The following is a 22,115-nucleotide window of genomic DNA, read 5'->3' on the forward strand; positions in this document are numbered from 1 at the left end:
TGTTCCAACCTTACTGTACCATTCCCAATTAAACAGAAGCCTACCCTGCTCCAAGATCTAATTACAAAATCCTGCTAATCAGTACCCGAGTTATTCATATTGACTGTGTAACAGTCACTGCTAGGAAAACAGAAGTCTCCTTAATATTTCAAGGGAGATGAAGTGAGAAAATGAGACAACAGAACACATCTTTAACTTTTTTATCTAGCAGTTACAGGTGTTTTATTTGAGTGAGAAGCTAACACAGGAAAATTTTCATTATAAGTACATATATTTCCTTATGAAGATTCTCAAATAACTGAAGCTTCTTAATTTAAGCCTCTTAACACTACAGAGTAAAAAGTATTAAGAGACAGGTTCCCTGAGAAAAGCTGTACCACAGGGCTATGTGTCCAAAGCAAACTAGAAAAGAAAATATCTCTAATGACGTTCCTCTAAAGCATCCTTTCTATCTGCTAATCTAGAACTGTACAAACATCACTGGTTTTATTGATTAACACACACAAACTCCTTAAAGATAGATGATTCTAATGTCATGACTTGTAAGGCTTATTTTAGGGACTAAACTTGACATTCTTTTCACTATCACTCTACATGTGATGCCCTTTTCTGCTTTTCTTTTACCTTCAAGATCTATTTAAAAAAGAAACAAAAACTAAAAACACCCCCCCCCCCTCAAAAAAACAACCAAATCTGAAGTAAACATGTTACCTGTAATCAGGGACAAGTCTGAGACTCCTGGCAAGGTTAGCTTCCACTGTTGTTTTCTCAGTCTTCAAGATCCTCCTCAGCAAGTCAAACCTCTTAACTCTGTACAACAGCTCAGACAAGCCAAGAAAAGACAGTTTCTCCCTCTCATTCAAAGCCACCAAGAGCTCTCTAATGTCAGCAGTGGCCAAGTCAGGAGCAAGGTCTCGGCACAGGAAAACCATCATCTCTTCTTCTTCTTTATCCAACTCTTGTTCAATCTGGTGAATAAGAGCAGCTGGAACTTGGCACCTGGTCATCACTTTGTTGCTGTCACTTTAAAATTGCCAGCCTACTGTTTTTTAAACAGGAAGCCAACATGACATGAAGTCCATGTCTACCACAGCAGTCCTCTGCTGTTCATTCTTAACTAGATGCATTTTTACATAAGCAGTTCTGTGGGAAATAAAGGATATTAAATCAGTGATCTGTTGCACAAGTTCACAGTTAACTCTCCTATCTGATGTATTTCACTTGCAACTGAAACACCAACATAGTCTACACAGAGCTCCTGTTCACAAGGGGTTCTCCCAGCTGTTCATTACGGAACAAAAAGTACTTGGTAGGTCATACTAATCAGAAAAAAATGGAGGTTCTTTTCAAAGTAAAATTACCTTAATACAAGTCTGTAAAGTCCATAGGAAGTGAAACAAAAGTCATCAGCTTGCTGATGAGTGATATTTCAAGTGTTTCTGGAAATAAGAGTTAAGTTCCACAGAAATTTAAGTCTAAAGCTCTGGCCTTTTCCCAGCAACCTTCCACCCGTCTGCTCACCACCACCTTTTCTCCCCTGAAAGTCTCAAGGCATTTTTCAGGAAGATTTTTGGGAGCTAAGAAGTAGTGTAACTACACACTATAGACAAAAGAATTTAAAAAACCCCACATATAAACCCATTGCTATCAGCCATGCACTTTGCCTTAAATTAAGTAAAAATAAAGGAAATATTCACAATATAATATGTCATATTTTGCAACATTAATTATCTATAAATGCAGGAATGTGTGGATTTTCTTACTTATTAGCATCATTTAAAGCAACTCCAATCTGAATGAGTTACTCGGGTTTTAAGGATTACACACACACCCCCTCCATGCTCAAAACGATCAAAGAACAACTCAAAGAAAAAATTCCAACCTGAAGTACACAAATTGGTTAACTCTGAAGGTATAGGTAAGCCATAGATCACCTTTTTCTTCATGTGGCATTTGTCTTTCACCATACTGGAAACTGAATTAAAAATTCAAACCTAGGAAAAAAACCTGCCCTTGTGATTAACAAAATAAGTAGGGTGCTCTGCTCAACTTCCGCTGCCACCAACTATGGAAATTCTATCTAACCTTCTCTTATCCCCATTACTGACATAGAGAAGGGTGAAATGAGCAACAGGAAAACAAATTTTAGCCCTTTACAAGGAATTCAGTCACTATACCACATAGTTTTGTTCAAACTGTTCTGAAAAGCAAAAGCCAATTCAACTTCAAAACCTAACACACTGAAAGATTCTAGCATCTGGATAACATTTTCAACATTTTTACAATCAACCATGTCATGTATTTTGCCCATGCATTAAGGAGATGAGATAAACTCATACAAAAGCTTTTTTTTTCCTTCTGTTCCAACACTGTTAAAATGAAAAATAACTTTATACATCCACCTGACTTTTCTCTGAAAGGGACTAAGAGTTGGATTGATTAAACGTATGGATTGGGTTCCATTACCCACTATAAGAGTGTATCAAATTCAAGTTCATAGGGAAGCCTCCTTTATCTACATCTATCCCAGTGAGCCATATTTTCTAAGGTGTCAAGGACTGCAGCGGGTTTGTCCTCCAACACTGTTGCTGATAGTCACAATAGGAAGTCATCTTTATTTTTTTAAAATACAGGCACTGTTAATCTTGCTGATAGCACTTCTGAATCCCTAGGGGATTACAACACAAGTAGCTGCTATGACTTCAAGGTCCCACCTTCAGAAGGAAAACAGAAGGGGGAGGTAAGGAAAGGCAGCAGGCAAGCTGTAAAATAACATAAACCCACCATATTTGAAGACCCAAGCATTACTCAGCATGTATTCCTGCACTTCCAGACCACAGTGTAAATGAGACCTAACAAAGTCCTCAAAACAGCACTGAGGCCACTTGGGCTCATTTTCAGAAGCACAGTCAGTGCATTCAACTGCAGCTGACAGTAACAAGGCTGTAGATACCCAGCTTAGCCCACTGCAGCTTCCCATGTGCGTTCTCCACAGACTGTGCCAAGTACCTGGAGAAAACTCACAATTACAGTACTCCTGCTACAGCACACAACCAGAAAAAAGCAAAACCTATCCTCTCTGATACAGTTCTGTTCCTCAGAACCAAAAAGAGACAGGCACACAGTGTTTTCCCTCATCACATCACACCATTTCGGAAGTTCAGAGAAATAAATGCACTGTTGGCGCTAAGAAGTGCAACAACATTTAATGTAAACAGTGCAAACAGCAAAAACCCTCAAACAGAAATGAAACACCAGTAGAAGCTGCCTTTTTCAACTACCCAGGACCACAGTATTTTGAATATAGCAAGCTGAAAAGTTTTGTTTCCAATAAAACCAAACTGCGTAGACAAAATATTTGTATTTTTGAACCTGTTCTATTTTACACATGGACATGCAATGCTATCACTTGTATAGCTGGGGTGGAAGGGCAGGGTGGGAAAATTTTCAGGCCTCTGATAATGCACTGGAATGGTTTTTTATACAGTTTACTATCAGAGGAAACGGGTATTTATTGTACTTGACAAGTACAGTTCTTATTTTCAATCTAGCATCAAACATTTGTTGGAATTCTACAGAAAGACAAAAACTGTTTTCATGACATAATGCAGTCAAAAAGGGGGAGGCACAAAACACACTCTCATATGAAAGCATCTCCCAGGTACATACAGCTGGGACTTTCAAAAGAGCTTGAGGAAGCCATATTTATGACTCATTCTAAAGGGAGACAGGAATTTAAAAACTTTTGGCCATTTTCAGAAACATCAGATAAACTTTTTTAAAGAAAAAAAAACCAAACCCAACACCATTCTAGTTGATTTCTATCTAATCTTTTAAAACTAGTTAAAAAAAAAAAAAAGAGGTATGTGTATGTGTGGTAGGGAGGAATTTCTGAATTAAAATTTCAGACATGCAAAATTGCTATTTATATGTTATCTTAAAAATAATCTGCCTTTAAAAAACACATATGAATTACTTATTTTGTGGACTTCCTTTATATAAAATAAATCACATGCTCATAAAAAAATGCTGATCAATACTTCCAGTGCAGAAACTCTCTTACCTGTATGCAAGTCTGTCCACAAGAACATGGGAACAATGGCATTTGACCATTTCCAAATCACTGATCCAGATCCAGCACACACTGGTTTCCATCCAGTATCTTCAGCTTGTTTTCTGTTGGACAAAAATCAACATCACAAATTACTGCTGGGGACTACTTTCCAATTTTAGTAGGGGAAAAAAAAACAAGGAAAAATGACCTCAGATCATGCATTCTTCTGCATGATTCCACTGGTCCAGTGAACCAGGAATGATGCTCCAAATAAAAGGAAAACCAACTGCACACATATAATGATCTGTCAATAACATTCATTTCCCCAAGGTTCTGAGTGGGGAATGAATAAGAGCAACATAAATGTTTAGTATAAACTAAAGCAGTTTGTAACTTTGCACCCAAAACCCATGCCACCGTATTTTGATAGCAGGTGTCACCCTACCGAGGCAAGCCCGATACATTCCACCTGTATACATTTGAGCCAGACCCACTTCACCATGAAATGTGAAGGGTATCGTGCTTCATCCTTCCATCTGATATGACCATTTTTGCAAATGTCACAGATACAGTTATCACAGCTGCAACAATTAAAGAGAAAAGCAATGACAATGTAAAATCCACCAGCCTGCCTTTCAATTTAGATTACCTGGGCCCTACAAGGAGAAGAGTATTTGAACGTAAATTCTTTATGGAGAGGAAAACCAGCTTAACTTCTCAAAAGGAAAGAAAGAAGTTCATACTCTTCAGAGATAAAGCTGCCCCAAGTTTGTGTTCATCTGCATGTGTAATTTGCCAATATAGCTGCAAGAAAACACTCAAGACTTTCTTCTTCCATTCATGTATTGAGTAAAGATTTCAATGCAAAGCCTATGGAGCAGGAAGACGGTTGAAAAAATAAACTTAGCGCTACACATTCTCGTTTACATTCCTGTTTTATAAGAAATCCAGAATAATTTCATATAGCTGAATTCTAACACAACCACCACCACCACCAGCTAAAAGCATACTGCAAGATCACATCAGTAACATTAGGGGCAGAGTGAGTGAAAGGGGCAGGCCTACACATGGTATAACAACAAAATCTCTTCTGTACACAGTGAACCGGGAAAACCCCTGGCACAACAAGAGACAATAACTGGTGAGGCAAGTTTTCTGTAAGTGGCTATTTTAGTTCACTATCACCCATTTTTCACAGGGGAAGGGCTCTTCTGGGAAATATTCTTAGTCTGGTAAGAAAATCACTGATTCTTGGGTGACTCATCTGTCCTCTTGTCCCAAAAAGAGGTATGAGAGATCAACGAGATAGTACCAAAGTGCACTTAAATACAGGTTTCTGGGTTTAGTTAACCTTTAGACTTGCCTGAGCAAAGATTTTAAACCTGATGAATTTTTCACATACTGCACAGGAAACCACCTTTGTCATAGGCTTATTTGTTTAAGTCTGTACTGACTCTTGACTCTGGGTATTGTACTATAAACAAGGTTCACAGTAAGAAATTTAAGATAAATACCCAAGAATATTAGCAAGCATTTTTACTCCTCAGACCATAAATAATTTCTATTCCACATTGAAACAGGCAGAAAAACATCTGTATATTCAAACTTCTATGAAGCTAATAAAAGTTATTAGACTCCTATTTTTGAACTATTTCACACTGCCCCCAGCCTATATAGAATACAACCAACTTCAGGGATAGAATTCCTTCCCTTTCCCCACACCCCCCAAGAAGCAGGAAATAACATGCTAAAACTTTGCACATAAAGGCACACAAGGCTCCAGTAACTCCCTGATGGCATTAACAAGTGGAGGCTGGTATGTGCGTACAAGGCTCAAGCAATTTTATTCTTTGCTGTTTTAATACCAAGCATGAAACCCTTGTTCCTATGACTGCAACACCAATGCTGTACAACATACAAATACCAATGTGATTATCAAGGCAAAGAGAAGTGTCTTGTATTAACAATGAGAAATCAACATATCAGGCTTCATATTAAGAGAGAAGGTCTTTCAAGAGAAGCAGGGAAACATTCTGCGCTCTAAACATGGTCTACAACTGAAGTATTTTCTGACAGAATTTGTTTCTTTAACATTTCATAACCATCTCCGCAGCAGCAAAAACAGGATATAACATCAGTGGGTGTAGTTCTGATTTGGAAAATTATCTTTGTGTCACAAGATGAGCTCACGTGGAAGCCCCTACACTTCAGGGAGAGAGTAGGAAGTTAGTTTGCTACTGGAGGCACTAGTTGCACTTTGTGCTTCCTCCGCTGTGCTTTGTTTGAAGAGGCAGAGGTGGTGAAACCACACAAAGGTAACTGCATTTTGAGCCTGTATCGTCTGGTATTTTTCATTGTTGAATCGTTTGAGGCACGCTTCACAACTTTTGCATTTCCCTATAAAAGAGATTTTGTACACGATACTTAGGGAAAACAGGAAAATACTGCAATAACTGTCACATTTCTCATTACTCTATTAGGCTGTTTGTTCTCAGTGTAAACTAGTGGTGACCACGCTGATTTCCATTTAGAGATGCACTAGTTTAACACGCCAGTCCTCCTTAAAAAAAAAAAAAAAAAAAAAAAATCAAAGAACAAAAAACAAGACCAACAACAAACCAAAACCAAACTAAAACTGGTTTTACCGTGGGGAGTTTACGCAGATTTCCACGCAACTTTCTAACTAAGTCATTTTAAATCACACATGGAAAATGAAGCAAGAGAAAATTCCGCTTTGCAAGATAAAAAAAGTTTCAGGCGGATGACCGGCGTCGAGTTTTGCTTCTCCTCACGAGCAACGTCTCTCTGGGGCCCCCCTTGCGCCGGACACTCCGGCACTCCGCACCCGGCTCAGCCCGCCCTCCGCGGAGGACAGAGCACAGACAGGGAAGAGGACCCGATCCCAGAGCACAGGGTGTTGCGGCGCCTACACTGAAGGCGTAGGATGAGAAGAAAGGTGGGGGGAAAGGAAGAGGGAAAAGGATAACGCACCCGAACGCGCTGGGGTGGTCTCATCTACAGCAGCGGGGCCAGGTCCTGCACCGGGAGCAGGGTGGGGCGCTACCGGCCTACCAACCGCCTCCTCCGCACCGGGCGTGGTTTCGAATTCACTTCTCTTTCTCTCACATCAGTAAGACCCGCAGAGCGTTTTTCGTTTGTGCTTATGGCTATTGCAGAGACCCGAGCCGCCTCTGTGAGTAGACAGCAGCGCTGTTCAAGGTGGAGATCCCTCCTCACTGAGGGACTCGGGAACAGACTTTAGCCGCCTTGCCACCATTAAACATCTGCCGGGCCACATTAACTAACCCTTCCGATTTTATCGTGAGTCCGACCGTTAGGTGTTTTGGGGCGAGGCGAGGGAAGAATTTTCGTTTTCCTTTATAGTTTACCTCAGGAAATGAAACTCAGAGCAGCACAAACAAACCCGCCCAAATCCCAGAAGATGGCGGTGGGGCTGTGCCGGAAAAACGTCCCCTCGCTTGCGCCACCTTCCGCCGGCGCCTTTGAGTGTGGGTTACGCACAAAATGGCTTCCGAGTGGCTGGGGTGCCGGTATCGCTGTGAGGAGAGGGGCTTGTCAGTGGGGTGATCCTGAGTTCAGTATGTGTATAGACGTTTATGGGACTATGCTTTTTATACTGCTGCTGGTATGAGGACAGAAAAAAAAAACAGCTTTTTATTGGTTCCGGTACCTAATCACTAGTAACTGGCCGTTTTTTAGTGATCTGTTAAAGGCTTGGGGTAGATGTGGGCATGTGTTTTGGTGGGCGTTTATACCGAAGTAGGCCCTTGGTTCATATTTTGAGTTTGTTCATAGCGAGGGTAATGTACAGGTGTGTGAAAGTTGTATGCTTCCCATTGTTATCTTAAGTCATGCCTTGCCTTTGTAAACTGGGTGTCATGATTCACTTGGTATAAACTAGAATTTCTATGAAATTACTCACTGTGAGATGCTGGTAGTGTAGCTGGAGCTGTGCCCTTAAAAGGCCTAAAATCTAAAATTCTGGGCTGCTTTTATATGCTGAAATAGACAAAAACCATCTCCATATGTGGTGAAGTTAGACACACGTAACTCCCAGCTCAATGGATTTCAAAGCATTTATGAAACAGTGAGTCATTTTTTGGTGTTGCTAAAAATACAGCAGTAGAAGCACAGTACTGTGGGATAGCATGCTGTTGTGCAGAGGGTCACGCTGTCTTTAGAACTGCAGGAGAAACGAGGCAGAAAGTAAACGCCCACATTAGAATTTGGTTGGGTACCAAGCGACTGCTCTGTGTTCTGAAAAAATACCTGGGTTCTTACTGAAGTTGTACGTCAGGCACTCACTTTAATATCAGTCATTCAAGAGTATCGCAGTATTCCTGCTACTAAGATGTAGCATTGGATCTGTGCTGATCCAGAAGGAAACCAGCTACCTGTTTTGAATCAATATGCGCACTTTCTCCTTTGTTTTATTGCATAGAAACGTGAGGACTTATACAGGCTCATAGAAGAGGTTTAAGGAGATGGTATGGCAGGTTTATGAAAGAATTTACTTTTTTTTCCAAAAATGGTTGAAAGAATGATTTACTGATTTAACACAGCCATTACTTAAGTGACCAATATACTATTTTGTTTACTTAATCCACTTTTTCCTTAATTTACCTATTTTTTATATGCTTATTAAACAGTTTCCACACTTTTATAGGCAGTATGTGAGCTGTATGCAAGGTTTTTTTTCATTCTTTCCATTTCTAAGTTGAAATACTACACTGTCTTCATTGATAGGTTCTCATGTAAACTGGAACTGTAAATCAATATAACTGTAGAACGTAGAGAATACCAGTAAGATTAGGTGTGATTGAGGAGACATGGTCCTGTATGTTTCAATTTAGAGGGTTTTGGATATAAATCTCTGCCCTGGGACAATACTTCTCTTGATACGCTTTCATAACAGGTTTGATCTATTTAATTTTGTAGTTTCTCCTAGTTATGTAAAAGTCCTTAAGAATTTATGCCTCCTAAAATACTATTAACTTAGTCACTGTTGTATTGGAATTAGTTAGGAGCTTTAACTTCTCTGTAACATACAAATTTGCAAGATTATGCTAATGATGTAAGTATAGGCAGCATTAGCAAAAACAATAGATGTATCACAAGTATCTTTCTAGGTGACTACTGATGGAGACAGGCTTTCCACCTGCATTTCAGAAAATGGAGCATCATGAGTTCTACTTTTCAGAATTTAAGATACAGAAAGAGCTTCCTGACTGTGGTATTACAATCATGTGTGTTCCTCCCCTGCAGATGCCACTCCTGTTTGTGACCCTGTTCTTTGCACTGTAAAATACCTGTCCTGGTAGAAAGGCTGCTTTAATGTAAGACAGCCATTGCTACAGTTACAGTGAAAACAGATTTGATACCGTTATTTTAATACACAGGAAATACTCCATCCCCAGGCAGGATTAGCATCATAATACCCGTGAAATAAAAATCTTTACGAGTATTTTATGTATAATAACAATGAGACATTTTAATATTCCACAATATTGGCAGATACGTTCATCATAAATGAAGGTTTAGGGCAGCAGCTGCCATCTGGCTATTAAACCATAGAATGATACTACCTTAATTTATAAATTAGTGAGTTTTATCTAAACTAGTCTAGTCTAACATTTAATATGCTCAATATATTTGCTTATGTAGAATGTTAGCAAGGCTTATTCTTACGATCTTTCCTATATAAGACAACATTTATGCATTAATTCAATTTTTAAATCTTTAAAGTAGAGCATCTGTGTAGATTAAATTCAATTGAGATTACTTGCTTGCATGTAAGTTTTCTGGAAACTGTGGCTGAGATTAGAAGAAATAAAGATTTTGATTGTTTTAACTTTGTTCATATACAATAAAGTCCTAACAAACAAAATGATCTGTTTTAAAAAAAATATCGAGGAACACATTAGTTTATATAGCAGCCGGCCTCCATTTGTATGTATATGACATCTTTTTGTCTGAGTAAACTAAACAACATACAAAGGTTATGTATGCTGAAAATATGATTACAGTAACTTAAATCTGTGTTCACCAGCTAGTGCTTGAAAATGAAATAATGTATTAATATCTCTTCAGCTACTGTAAATAAAGCTCTTGATTTTTAACAACTGTCTGCTGTATCAGTGAAGTGGCAGGCTTATAACATTTGAAAAGACTAATTCTACAGGAACTTGCAGTAACTTTACCTCAGACTCTGAAACATTTGATGTAGAACAAACAAAAAAAACCCAACGAAAAGCATACATACATAAGAATATGAAAACAAAAAGAGCAGCCTAAATGAGAAGCACGTATCTTCAATGCAAGGTTCACCGATAGTGTGTGTAATGCTAGCTCTGTTAATTGTTTTTCTGAACCACCATCTAAAATGCAGTTATCTTAAGAACTTTAGTCTTGGACCCAGATAGAAAACAAGCACTGAATACCAGTCTTTGAAAATGTATATTCTGGGTGAAGCTACCTATGGCACAACACAGAAATATTTTGTGCAACAGACCTTATACAGTAGGTTCTTCATTTGTTTTTCATCGAATGGCTCAACTGGGTAGGGATGCTTGAGAAAGAATTAGGCAAGAAAAGTTTAGTAAAATAAATGTTTGCCCTATGAACAGTGCCTTGAGTAATGTCATACAGAGGTGACAAAACTCTAGCAAACAGTACAGCTGCACTCCCACAGTAACGGATGGTCATTGGCTCTATAAAATAAAGCTCTGTTACAACCTCACTCAGAAAGGTTGTGTGCAAATACGTGTATTAAAAAACCCATGTATTTTAACTGTGTTTTGGGAGGACCTTCAAGTCTTCTGTAAACCTGCAATTTGTGGCACCATTATTTAAACTTTCCAGTTTCTTCACCGTGGAAGTATACTATGTAATTGTCTAGTGGCATTTACAGTTTCTCACTTGTCTAATTTTGTTTTTCTGTTTAGTGACACAGATATCCTGCTGTTTGGACTGAAAAATGAGGTAGTATATCCTCCTTAGTTTATGCTACTAACGGTATAACAGAATTTGCAATAGGATATTCAGCCAGTTCTAATGCCTAATGCTGCAGAGGACGTACACTGCCAACAGGCCCTTTTCTACTGCAGTCCTCACTCCAGGCATTCTTAAAGCACTCCAGAAGCTGTTAATTAATTTAAGGAAAAAATAGTAAATTTAAAACAAATTATTAAGAGACTAGGTGTAAAGATAAATAAATCAGTACTACTACAAATTTACAACTTAATAGACCAGAACAAAGAAAAACAGCAATTCATTTTTTTTTCTTTTTCATATTACACTCAAGTACATTGGAAGTCATATTAGGATAAGGTACAGTTATCGCCTAGTGAAGCATTCTACTTAGTAAATGTGGCAGCAATGTAATTTTTAATTTCTTGATGTTACACACTAGGTTATTTTCGTGCATTGTGTCTGCCAAATTAACTCTTCAGTAGGATTAAGCATAAGCTTTGTTATTTTCATATACTTTGAGGCAGTTCTGGGTATTTAGAGCCTTAAGGCAATAGTTCTTTTTATTTAGAGGCATAAGCGTGAATAGTAACAAATTATACTTTCAAGAAATGACAAGTCATTCATTAGCACTTACTAGCAAATAATTGTTATTAAACCTGTAATTAATACAGTACAATTTTTCTTTTAAAAGCGACACACTTTCTCATTTTCATTTAATAGAATGTTGGCAGGGCTTGAAAGAGCTGTGCTGATAGTTTCTCCTGATCTTTATAGGATGGTACAGCAAACCCAAGAGCATATGTATGTTGTGGTTTTTTTCCCCAAATTGACATCCGGTAAATCACTCTGGCTATGTGTTTTGATCGTTCCACAAAAGTATAATAAAATAAAAGAAATATGGTTCTGCCTGTGATAGACTTTAATATGCATAAGTACAGAGTGAACAGCAGGCTTACGTATTTTTCAGCTTAGTAATTAGTAACTAAGTTGTCATTTTTGATCTTCAGTGGTGGCCTCCATTCTTCTTTGGAGGAAACAGCGTATATTCAATTCCAAGGGCTATGACGAAAGCTACAAATCCCCACTTGAGTCCCCTGGTAAAGACTTCTGTTATGGTGGTGGGTTTTGCAAAGCCACCCATATATCTCCAGGCTTCATTACTAGAAGAAAAAATAAACCAAAAGAAAAAAACAAGACCAGTGGAGCCACTGTAATAAACATTAACAGGAATATCTTTGTTTGGAAAAAAAGGTGAAATAACTTCCAATTAGATATACATTGAGACTGTAACATTTCTATCATTTAAGTAACAGGAGTTGCCACACGTAAAGTTCATTATATTAACTGTAACCCTTTATGCATATAATTTGAGATACAAGTAACACCAGCAAACAACATAATTCTAATAACAGAATCATGTCCTCAAACTTACCTATTTGTTGTCTTCTGGTTTTATTCTGAAACAAAATCAGAACCTACTAGGACGTGCATGGGATGGACTAACTACAAAGGCTAGTCACTCTGCTAGACAGTATCTAGCATAGTTAAATCTTAAAAGGGAAAGTTTTTTCCAGTCATAGAAAAGTCATCCCAGTGTGGAAGCACTTTCTGTTTTATAATATGACACTTAACTATATTAGGGTTATAAAAGCCTACTAAAACTGATAAAAAAAAAAAAAAGCAGCTGAAAAGATTGTGTTTACTTAAAAAGCTATCGAATATTTACAAACCTCATGCTGTTTTGCCTTACTGTTTTTAATTTACATTGTTATTGAAATGTATGTCACTGCTATAACTGAGTACCAGTATTTATGTGTAGATTACCAGTGTAAACTATAGAGACGGACAGTTTGTCTCTTCGAAGGACCCAAAGTCCTTAAGAAAAAAATATTTGCACAGAAACAAGCAATAATATCAGAACCATCACTTCAGAAGAAGATACATTTTTTTTAAATAAGGGGTCAAGTATTTATGTTCGTAGATAATTTCCTTGTGCAGATTGTTTCTGTGACTCTGGATGAAGGCATATTGTCATGGAAGAGTATCTTCTAAATGCTAGTATAGAGTACTAACTGAAAAAGACTGAGGTTTCCAAATATGGCATCGTTCACACAGCTTATTCTATATTGAATATGGACATTAGTGTGCATTTGCTACAAAGGTGGAAAGCTGATCCCATGTTAAAAGGAACTTAATATACCAAAGAGGAAAGCCCTAGAGAGGGTTACTTTTCCAAGACTTCTAGTGCAAGATATTAATAATGCAATCTTCTTCTTTGAGGTTACTTAAACAAGTAACTTCATACTATAATTTCTCCTTTGTTAAGGAAGATTGATATGGTACATGTTCTATGGAACCGAAATACTACCTTACAGAAAATTTGAGAAGTTCAGGAGGAATCATTTCATGCTTTGAGAGTTTGACTTTGTTCCTTATTTCAACTCCTCACATAATTGGCTCAATCACCTTTTTACCAGAGAGTCATTATTTTTTTTTTTCTAAGAGGATCAACAAATACTACACAAGCTCTTTTCCAGTTTGCTGGTTTGCAGCACTTCCGGAACTTGGAAGTGTATGCACTGAAAGTCAGGATAATTTACACAATTTATGGTGTTAAACTGTGTCCATTTTTTTAATGGGAATAAGCCTATTGCTTGCTGAAAACAATTTTGTCTGAAGCAAAGGAAAAAAAAAGCAAACACTGCTTGCCACTCCACAGAAACAGAGTAAACATAAATGTGACACGGGCCTGGAAAGGTCACTGGTAACCAGTAATCCTAAGGACTCATATCTCAAATTATTCTTACCACCAAAAGTATGTTTTATTCTAGGCTTCCAGCCTTAAACTGTTCCAAAGGAAGGAAAAAAGTGCTGTCAACCCCAAGCCCCTGCAGAGCTTATAGCATGTAACCAACTTGTTAACAAATTACCTATTTGCTCTTAGATTTTTCTTGCACTGATGTGAAGTAAAGCCTTTTCTATGAAGGCTCCTGGAATAGGTTGCTCATGCAGCTTTTTCCTTACAACATAAGACATTTAGCATTTTTATTCCCCAAGATTAAAGATAATTTGAGCAAAATGTTACCTAATTTATGATGTGGGAGAAGTATGTTAAGCCCTGTTTTAACAGCTGTACAAATGATCCAGAATTGCCCTAGCTAAAAAAGAGGAGGTATTCATTGTAGAGTGGGACAACTTAAGAGGTAAAAATCTGATTTTCCGTTATGTCATTAACCTTATCTTCCATTTTGTCATTCTCTGTTTAGCAAAATGAAATGCACAGTTGAATAAAATTACATATTGTATACTAGTATATTTATTCTTTTCAAATAAAGGCCTCCTGCTGTGTATGAAGAATGCTATTCCTACCCAGAATATTAATGTAAGTTCCATCAACTTCAGCAAGATCTCACCACGCAGTCTCTTTGCTGAGAAGGGATAGGCTTACTCATGTGTGCATGACCTAATGTTACTTATGTGTCTTGGTGAATGAGGTATTGGTCATTGTGCCTGATCTGTATCGTCATGAAACATCACAAAGTGCAAGAGTGCCTTGCAAAATGTGGAGACTAGTCAAGGTGATGGAAAGCGTGACCTCCACGCAGAAAAGTAAATAAAGACTTAACTGAAATATTCTAGCTGCGTTTTCGCTGTTTTTACTAAAGAAATAATAATCTGCAATGACGAGGTCCAGTTGATTCTATGAGATGACATATCAAGACTATTTTTAAGGGTTTTGCACTTACCGAGCCCACGGATCCCTAAGACCCCGTTTAGCTAGCCTTTCCTGGACCTTCTCTAGTGGCGTACCCTCTATCTTCCATTGCCTGTAGTCAGGGAGCTCCACCTTGCCATGGCCATGACCATGTTCATTTCCATGCCCCATACCTGCAAGAAAAGATACAAGTTTTTTATTTCTGAGAGAGTATCGGCTTATTTTCACACACTTGCAAAGAACAATACCACGTACAGGAAAAACAAGGAGATTGTTAAGTATTCCAAAGCTCACAGCACTGCACATGAAGCACTGTACACAGAACACTGTAGAACAAAAGGCTGAGAGATTTTATGCTGCTTTTCAGAAGCTGGTGATTAATCACAATAAGGCAAACTGTGCATACTTCAGTGTTACTGTGTAGCAAGTCACCACCATAGTTACATTCATGAAGCAGCTATGTAAATTTTCTGTGCCAGAAAACAGTGTCAGGAAAACTAACATTTCCAATATCTAGAAATGCACTTTAGCAACACCAGATTCCACCAACTTGCAGGCCTTCCAGAGTACATCAAAAAGCTCAAAGTTCAGTTTGGAAATTTCTAATTTAGTCATGTCAGAGCTGTGATCACCAAGCTATGAAGAAAACCATGAGAAAAACAAAGACTTGGCTCCTCAGCTCCCTTTAACTTGCCTCCAATTCAGTCAAACATAACTCTGCCAATAAACTAGTACAGGATAGATGAATGGACAAGGCAACGCACTTTACTAGTCATTTCACAAGGCTAGGAAATAAATGCTTTATTTGGATACATCTTTGAGGGAACTATGAAGAAATTAAGTTTCTCATTAAAAACAGTGATCAAGGCAGATGGAAAGGTTAACATTTTCAGTGAGATCATGAAGGACTGGAAGAAAATAACATTGGCTTTAAAGTCTCAAATAGACCTTTTCACAAATAGACTTCTTTGAGCCAGGATTTCCTATTTTAACATATACCTGATAGCAAAGCACAGATTTAATGTCCTTAATTTTTAGGAGAATTGACTGGAATGCAACGGTGCCAAGAACGCAGCTCTGAAGCCGGTAACTATTGAAGACCCTAAGCTGGGGAGACAAGCAATGAGAACTCTCTTGGAGAAGGAAACATAAAGAAGAGGTCTAATGCTGTCATTACCTGAAAAGCCGCTCCGCCCCGCGAAATTAAATGGCAGTCTACACCCTCGCTATAAAATCCCAAGACCTCTCTCCTACCGATACTTACCTTTCTACACGAAAGGGGTTTATGCGCACACGCACTCTAGCGCTCATACACCGCGGCCACCGGGCTGCGCTGCAGCACCACCGGGCACTCTCTGCCAGCAAACCCGGCCAAAGCAGCGCCAAAGGGGCACCCTGAGACGGGGAAAGAAGGGAGGGCCGGCGCAGCGGCAGCGCCGAGGCCCGCGGGCCCGGACGACACGGCTGCGTGAGGCCGCGCCGGTTCGGCGGGGGCAGAGCCCGGAGCAGGAGCAGCAGCAGTAGCAGTAGCAAACATCGCCGCCATCCCATCCCACCCCCCTCCCCACCCCACGCACAGACACTCCCGGGGTAAGCAGCAGCGCAGGCAGGTCCTAAAAGGCGCCTGGACCCGCCCCTCGCACCTCACACCGATGGGCCCTCGGTACCTGCCCGCTCCGTGACCCTCCTTCAGAACTCAGCCGCCACCCGGAAGCGGAAGTTGGCACGAGGACCGTTCGCTGCAGGAAGCGCAGCCAGCCACAAGGGTTCCGGATAGCTTCCAGTCCAGTCCCTCTCCCTGTCTTGGTGAAGGCAGCAACGCCGCTGCCCAGCCCTCGGCTGCTCGGAGCGTTCCCGTCGAGGTTTAATGAGGCAGGTCCCGCACACAGAGCGGCGCCGCCGACCCTGGCGGAGTCGCTGGAGGGGGTGGGGGAGGGGGTAGGGGCAGGGGTGGGGAAGAGGAGGAGGAGGAGGAAGACACGGAGGAGAAAGTGACCAATCGATGCAGCGCTTGTTGGGGGCGGGAGCGGCCCAATGGGTGGGCGCGTTGTTGAGTTGCGGGGTTGGCAGTGGCTGGAGGTGGCAGCGGAGGAGAAGAGGGTGAGGGGGCGGCGGTAATAGTAGTCGGTACTGGAGCCGTTGGGTGGCGGTGGGGCCTGGGCCAGCGCCGGGACCGGGACGGCAGCAAGCATCTCCCTCTCCCCTCCCTTCGCTGCTCGGCCGTCGCCCGCCGGTCGTTACCGGGTGCGCGAGTAGGGACGGAAGCCCGCAGGGTCTGCGCGTGCGGGGGCGCGAGCCGTCGTTCCCCCCCTCCCGCCATAACCACCGCGGGGCGCCGCGCTTGGCCTCCGCTCCCCGCTCCCTCTCCCCGCAGGCGGTGGCTCCCAGGGCGGGCGGCGGGGAGCATCCCCGCGCCCGGCGGTTAGGTAAGCCCCGGGGCAGTGCCCGTCGTCCCCTTCTCCTCCCCCACTCTCGGGGCTCGCCCCATCGGGGCAAGAAGTTGCGGGGGGAAGTCGGAGGTGCTCGCGAGCCCGGCGAGCACCAGAAGCGGACTTTCGGTTTCAGTGGACGTGTCTTAAAAGAACGTCTCTGTGTGTTTCCATAGGAGAAGTGGGGAGACATCCTGAAATCCTGGAACTGCGCTGAACGGTAAGGGAAAGTTCAGAATTATCTTGGTGGCCACTTCTGGAGCGAGATGGTTGCTTGGTTCCACTGAGTACCTGCCTCTGATGAGCTCGGCGTTTTGCATGTCATGGCTATGGAATGGCAAAGTGTTGATTGAGTTAGTATCTGGGTAATTAAACTATTTTTTATGTTCCTCAAGGTTGAGTACATAATCCCCCTTGTCCAAAAAGCAACTGGTAAAAGTTAATTATTCAGTGACTTATAAAGGCTTCAATTATTCCTCAATTGTAGATGAATAATGCTTTTTCTTTATAACAGAATGCATATCCTGTTACACTAATTTCTGATGCTCTTAAAAGAATGAGAAAAAATACTGTTTTATAGCATAAAGCTGGCAAAATTTTAGAACAGACTGTAGTGTTGTATTTTTTTTTTTTTTTTTTTAATATCCTTATGTAAAGCTGCTTCTGCATTTCAAGGTTTTTTTAGAGGGATATTGGGAGCGCATGAGAAGAGTTCCAGGAGGAATGCCATTATCATGTTATTAACAGCGAAACTGTTCTAAATAGAGTGCCATCTGTTTAATCCAGACTGCCTCTGTCTGGTTTCAGCATTGAATGTTTTTCACTGTGAGGTAAAGTCTGCAAGATTCAGAGCAGTCTCTTCTCTGCGGATGCAGTGTCAGGGTGAGAGAAGACACATTTGTTTTTCTGTAGTGTGTGTGGGGTTGAATAGCAGGACAGCTCTTTATTTGTGAGATGCCTAAACCTCCATCTTACAGAGAATGAAATTCTGTCAGATACCTGCAAAGTATCGTTTCTTACTGTGGCTGAAAGTTATTGGGTATGTGTTCAAAGTCAGATGTTGCTGAGGAATGTTGGTATTTTCCTCAAAAAGATTTATTCAGTGGCCCATAGACATGTTAGATGCCCTATACCTTGGTTTTATTTTTTGAAGGAAAAATATAAAGTCCTTGTTTTATGTAGGCCTTTTTTTTTTTTTTTTTGCTTTATTTTGTTTTGTTTTCTTCATGGTGCTTGGAAGCATGACTTGATTGTTTATGAATGAAGCCATACTTTATTGGTATCATTGAGTCTGTCGACATGAATGTTCAGTTCTAATCACAGGATATTGACTTTGTGTGACCTATTGCAGTCGAATAGAGTTGTAGCAGAGGAGTGTACTCTTTTTGTCTTCAAATACAATATCACTTTCAAGGTTTAACAAGGTTTTGGGTAACTGTTTACCTCCATCCAAGTACATGAAAGCTCTTGATGGGAAAATCTGTGTGCAGTTGATAGATTTTCTCTACCATGACGTTGCTTAATGTTTTGCTTCCTAATTTTCCTTTTCTTTCAGCGTGGACCATACTCTTTTAAAAATAAGACTACAAATATGAGGGATATGATGTTTTGGAAATATAGGAAGCTTTTTGAAGCTCTATCTTCACCAAATAAGTGAGTCTGCATAATTTCAAGGGGTCTTACAGTCTTGCTACAACCTGGTTTTGAGAAGTAAACTTCTGTATAATTACAGTGTCAGTCTGAAGAAGTAAATGGTATGCACAAAGAATTAACAAAGAAAAGAAATTTTCTTGTGTAAAAATGCTGGATGTCCTTTATGAAGGGAATGTCATTGGGACTCCATGTACAAATAATCACTACTTTTTGTGGTTTATTTAGTTGCATTTTTTTTGGTACTACTCATGGTGGTGATAATTACTGAAAAGATTAAGTGTTCTAAGATACAGTTATGTTAGCAATTATCCATCCATGCTAGTTACGATTTGCTGGGATTCCTGCATATGTTTCTAGGTTAGAGGAAGGTGGCAGGGTGTCGTGGTTTAATCCCAGCTGGCAACTAAGTACCACACAAGCTCTCACTCACTTCCCCCTGCCACTGGGATGGGGAAGAGAATCGGAAGGGTAAGAGTGAGGAAACTCATGGGTTGAGATAAAGACAGTTTAATAGATAAAGCAAAAGCCATGTGTGGAAGCAAGGCAAAACAAGTAATTCATTTACCACTTCACATTGGTAGGCAGGTTTCTCTTAGTCTATAGACCACCCATATAAAATGCCCATAAAATGTCCATTGGGTTCATTTAGTCCATGACCTTGGGCTCCATCTGTTATGGTGGTCACTCAGGACATAAGAGGTGGTGTGTTGCATGAAGTTATTGGATACCAAAGCCAGGTCAGGTCACTGCTGCGCTTGCACTGCTTCTTGTAAGACTTGTCTTCCACTGGTTCGGGTGGTTCCTGCTACTGTAATTCCTATAACATGCAATTCAAATCCCAGGTTACAGCAGTTTAAAGGTATTTTCATTACATTCTCCACCCCTGGTCCCTTTGGGCCAGCTTACAGGGTTTAACATTGCAATGAACTCCACCCCTTGCTCCTAGCATGGCTAGCAACAAGAGGTTCCTGCTATAGTAATTCCCATAACATGCAACTCAAATCCTGGGCTGCAACAATTTAAAGGTATTTCCATTACAGTCTCCACCTCTGGTCCCTTTTGACCAGACCACTGGGTTTAACACTGAATGAACTCTTCCCCTTGACCCTGCTCCAGCTTGGATTTATCCACAGACTGCAGTCCCTTAGGGGTGTACCTGCTCCAAGTGGAGCCTTATTTATGAGCCACAGTCTCTCTTGGGATATACCTGCTGCAGCATACACTTAGCCACAGTCACTTTGAGATACACTTGTTCCAGACTGGCCTTCTCAATGGGCCACAGTGCCTTCAGAGATATACCTGCTTCAGCGTGGCCTTACCCACAGCCACAGTCCCTTCAGAAGTCAGCCTATTCCAACATGGCCCTACCCATGGCTGCAGTCCCTCCAGGGGTGTACCTGCTCTGTTATGGGCTTATCCATGGCCACACACTCCAGCATGATCTCATGCACAGCCACTGATGCTTCAAGGTGTACCTGCTGCAGCATGGACTTATCCATAGCCACAGATGCTTCAGGGTCTACTTTCAACAGCATGGACTTAGTCTTGGGCCACAATCCTTTTAGAGGTATACCTGCTGTGGCACAGACATAGCCACAGATGCTTTAAGATATACTTCCTCTGGCGTGGACTCATCCATAGTCATGCTTCAGGGTGTCCTGCTCCTGCATGGACTTATCCACAGGTTGCAATCCCTTTGACTTGAGTTTACACTGGAGTTCCAGCCTGTGCAGTGCAGCATCACAGAAGCGGCAGTGATGCCCTGGCCATCTGCCAGCCCAGTCGCATCGCCATTATTGTTATCAAAATGTTCCCAGGCACAGCAGAGTAAGATGATCAGCAGTACAGCGAGCAGCAAAAACAAAAACTAGCCACTAACGAGCACTAGACTCTAATGTGCAGTAAGGCAAGCAAGTCCCATGGTAAGCACAGGAGCCTGCCAATTAATAGCTAAACAACAATAACAGCTATAAAGTCAATCTAGCACATTGCAATCAAATCTGTTGTTATCTTAAACCCTTTGAGCCCCATGCTGGGTGCCAGAAAGGACTGTCATGGTTTAACTTGAGCTGGCAGCTGAGTACCACACAGCCCCTTGCTCAGTCCCCCCGCAGTGGGATGGGGAAGAGAATTGCAAAGGTAAAAGTGAGAAAGATCACAGGTTGAGATAGTTTATTAGGTAAAGGCAAAGCTGCGTGTGCAAGCAAAGCAAGCCAAGGAATTGATTCACCACCTCCTGTGTTCAGCCATCTCCGGGAAAGCAGGGCTCCATCACACGTAATGGTTACTTGGGAAGACAAATGCCATGGCTTGGAATGTTCCCTCCTTCTTCCCTCAGATTTGTTTAATGAGCATGACATCATATGGTATGGGCTATCCCTTTGGTCAGTTGGGGTCAGATGTCCCAGCTGTGTCCCTTCCCAAATCCTAGTGCACCCCCAGCCCACATGCTGGTGGGGTGGGCTGAGAAGCAGAAGAGGCCTTGGCTCTGTGTAAACCCTGCTCAGCCGTAGCTAAAACATCCCTGGGTTTTCAAAGCTGTTTCCAGCACAGATCCAAAACATAGCCCCATACTAGCTACTGTGAAGAAAATTAACTCTATCCTAGCCAAGACCAGCAAACAGACTTTTCTTGAATAGCTTTCAGAAGCCCATGTTTCCAGAAATTTGTGTTCATATGCGTTCTGGATTAACAGATTGTGAGATACATTGTGGGTACTGCTCTTTTCTGCCTGTGCATATAGCATTTTCTCTAGCATTGAACTGTATTTAGTGGTATGCTCTTCATGATTGATTTCTGGAGTAGAGAGCTGTGTGACTGACAGTGACTTAAAGTATTTTCAGTTCTGAGATGACAGAAAAGGGTTATGGGATTGTGTTGTATCTCAGTACATATTTGAACTACTTAAATACTGCATCTTTTTTCCCGAAACTACATGTTACTTCTGCTGACTTTGTATTAGTAGTCATTTAGAACTCATAGGAAGCCTTTTGTCATTTGAATAAAATGGTCGATACTGTTTTAATTACAATAATGATGGAAAAGATCTTTTTTTAGTCCACCTTGGTTTCTTTGGATGTTTTTAAAAAAAGGTTATAAAAGGTGGGGAAGCAAATTATCTTCTCAGGCAGTATTAGAGCGCTAAATATTTTATGGATAGTGTCATTATCTCAAACCACTTTTTCACCTCTCTTTTTGAGAAGTGATGTGCTAGAGCAATAGTCTTAGTTTATTTGCATCTTTTTTTTTTTTTTTTTTTTTTTTTTTTTTT

At 40.7% G+C, this 22,115-nt stretch overlaps 3 protein-coding genes across 17 annotated transcripts in view; 1 reads left to right on the top strand and 2 right to left on the bottom strand.

The window, feature by feature from the left end:
• CFLAR (CASP8 and FADD like apoptosis regulator) overlaps nt 1-11,823 on the bottom strand; it is a 28,390-nt gene extending 16,567 nt beyond the window's left edge. For 2 of the 5 annotated variants that reach the window (XR_006164538.1, XM_033010834.2), the window contains exons 1-3: nt 7,046-11,823; nt 4,064-4,176; nt 712-1,143 (exon numbers count right to left, since the gene is read on the bottom strand). Coding sequence is in view for 4 of the 5 variants with exons in the window: in XM_033010834.2 (XP_032866725.2) it covers nt 712-1,007 (296 nt within the window). In the remaining variant the exon portion in view is untranslated. The other 3 variants (XM_033010835.2, XM_042783998.1, XM_042783999.1) reach the window with 3 other exon arrangements.
• Nucleotides 11,824-11,948: 125 nt separating this feature from the next.
• On the bottom strand, nt 11,949-16,694 carry NDUFB3 (NADH:ubiquinone oxidoreductase subunit B3). 4 transcript variants are annotated; one of them, XM_042784013.1, is made up of 3 exons: nt 16,406-16,694; nt 14,794-14,935; nt 11,949-12,207 (listed from the first exon to the last, which is right to left on the bottom strand). In XM_042784013.1, the coding sequence occupies exons 2-3, from the start codon at nt 14,931-14,933 to the stop codon at nt 12,051-12,053; spliced, it is 297 nt and encodes a 98-aa protein (XP_042639947.1). In that variant the 5' UTR covers nt 14,934-14,935; nt 16,406-16,694; the 3' UTR covers nt 11,949-12,050. The 4 variants fall into 4 exon arrangements, with proteins under 4 accessions (XP_042639947.1, XP_042639946.1, XP_032866728.1 ...); XM_042784012.1 differs by having other exon boundaries at nt 16,430-16,693; XM_033010837.2 differs by lacking the exon at nt 16,406-16,694 and adding an exon at nt 16,027-16,276.
• A 28-nt stretch (nt 16,695-16,722) lies between these two features.
• The window catches only part of FAM126B (family with sequence similarity 126 member B), a 55,947-nt gene continuing 50,554 nt past the window's right edge, over nt 16,723-22,115 (top strand). For 2 of the 8 annotated variants that reach the window (XM_042783989.1, XM_042783990.1), the window contains exons 1-2: nt 16,723-16,862; nt 17,368-17,411. The gene's annotated coding sequence lies outside the window, so the exon portion shown is untranslated. The other 6 variants (XR_006164532.1, XM_042783986.1, XM_042783987.1 and 3 more) reach the window with 5 other exon arrangements.

Source organism: Tyto alba, unplaced genomic scaffold (assembly GCF_018691265.1).
Source record: "Tyto alba isolate M040663 unplaced genomic scaffold, T.alba_DEE_v4.0 Super-Scaffold_7, whole genome shotgun sequence".
Taxonomy (NCBI): Eukaryota; Metazoa; Chordata; class Aves; order Strigiformes; family Tytonidae; genus Tyto; species Tyto alba.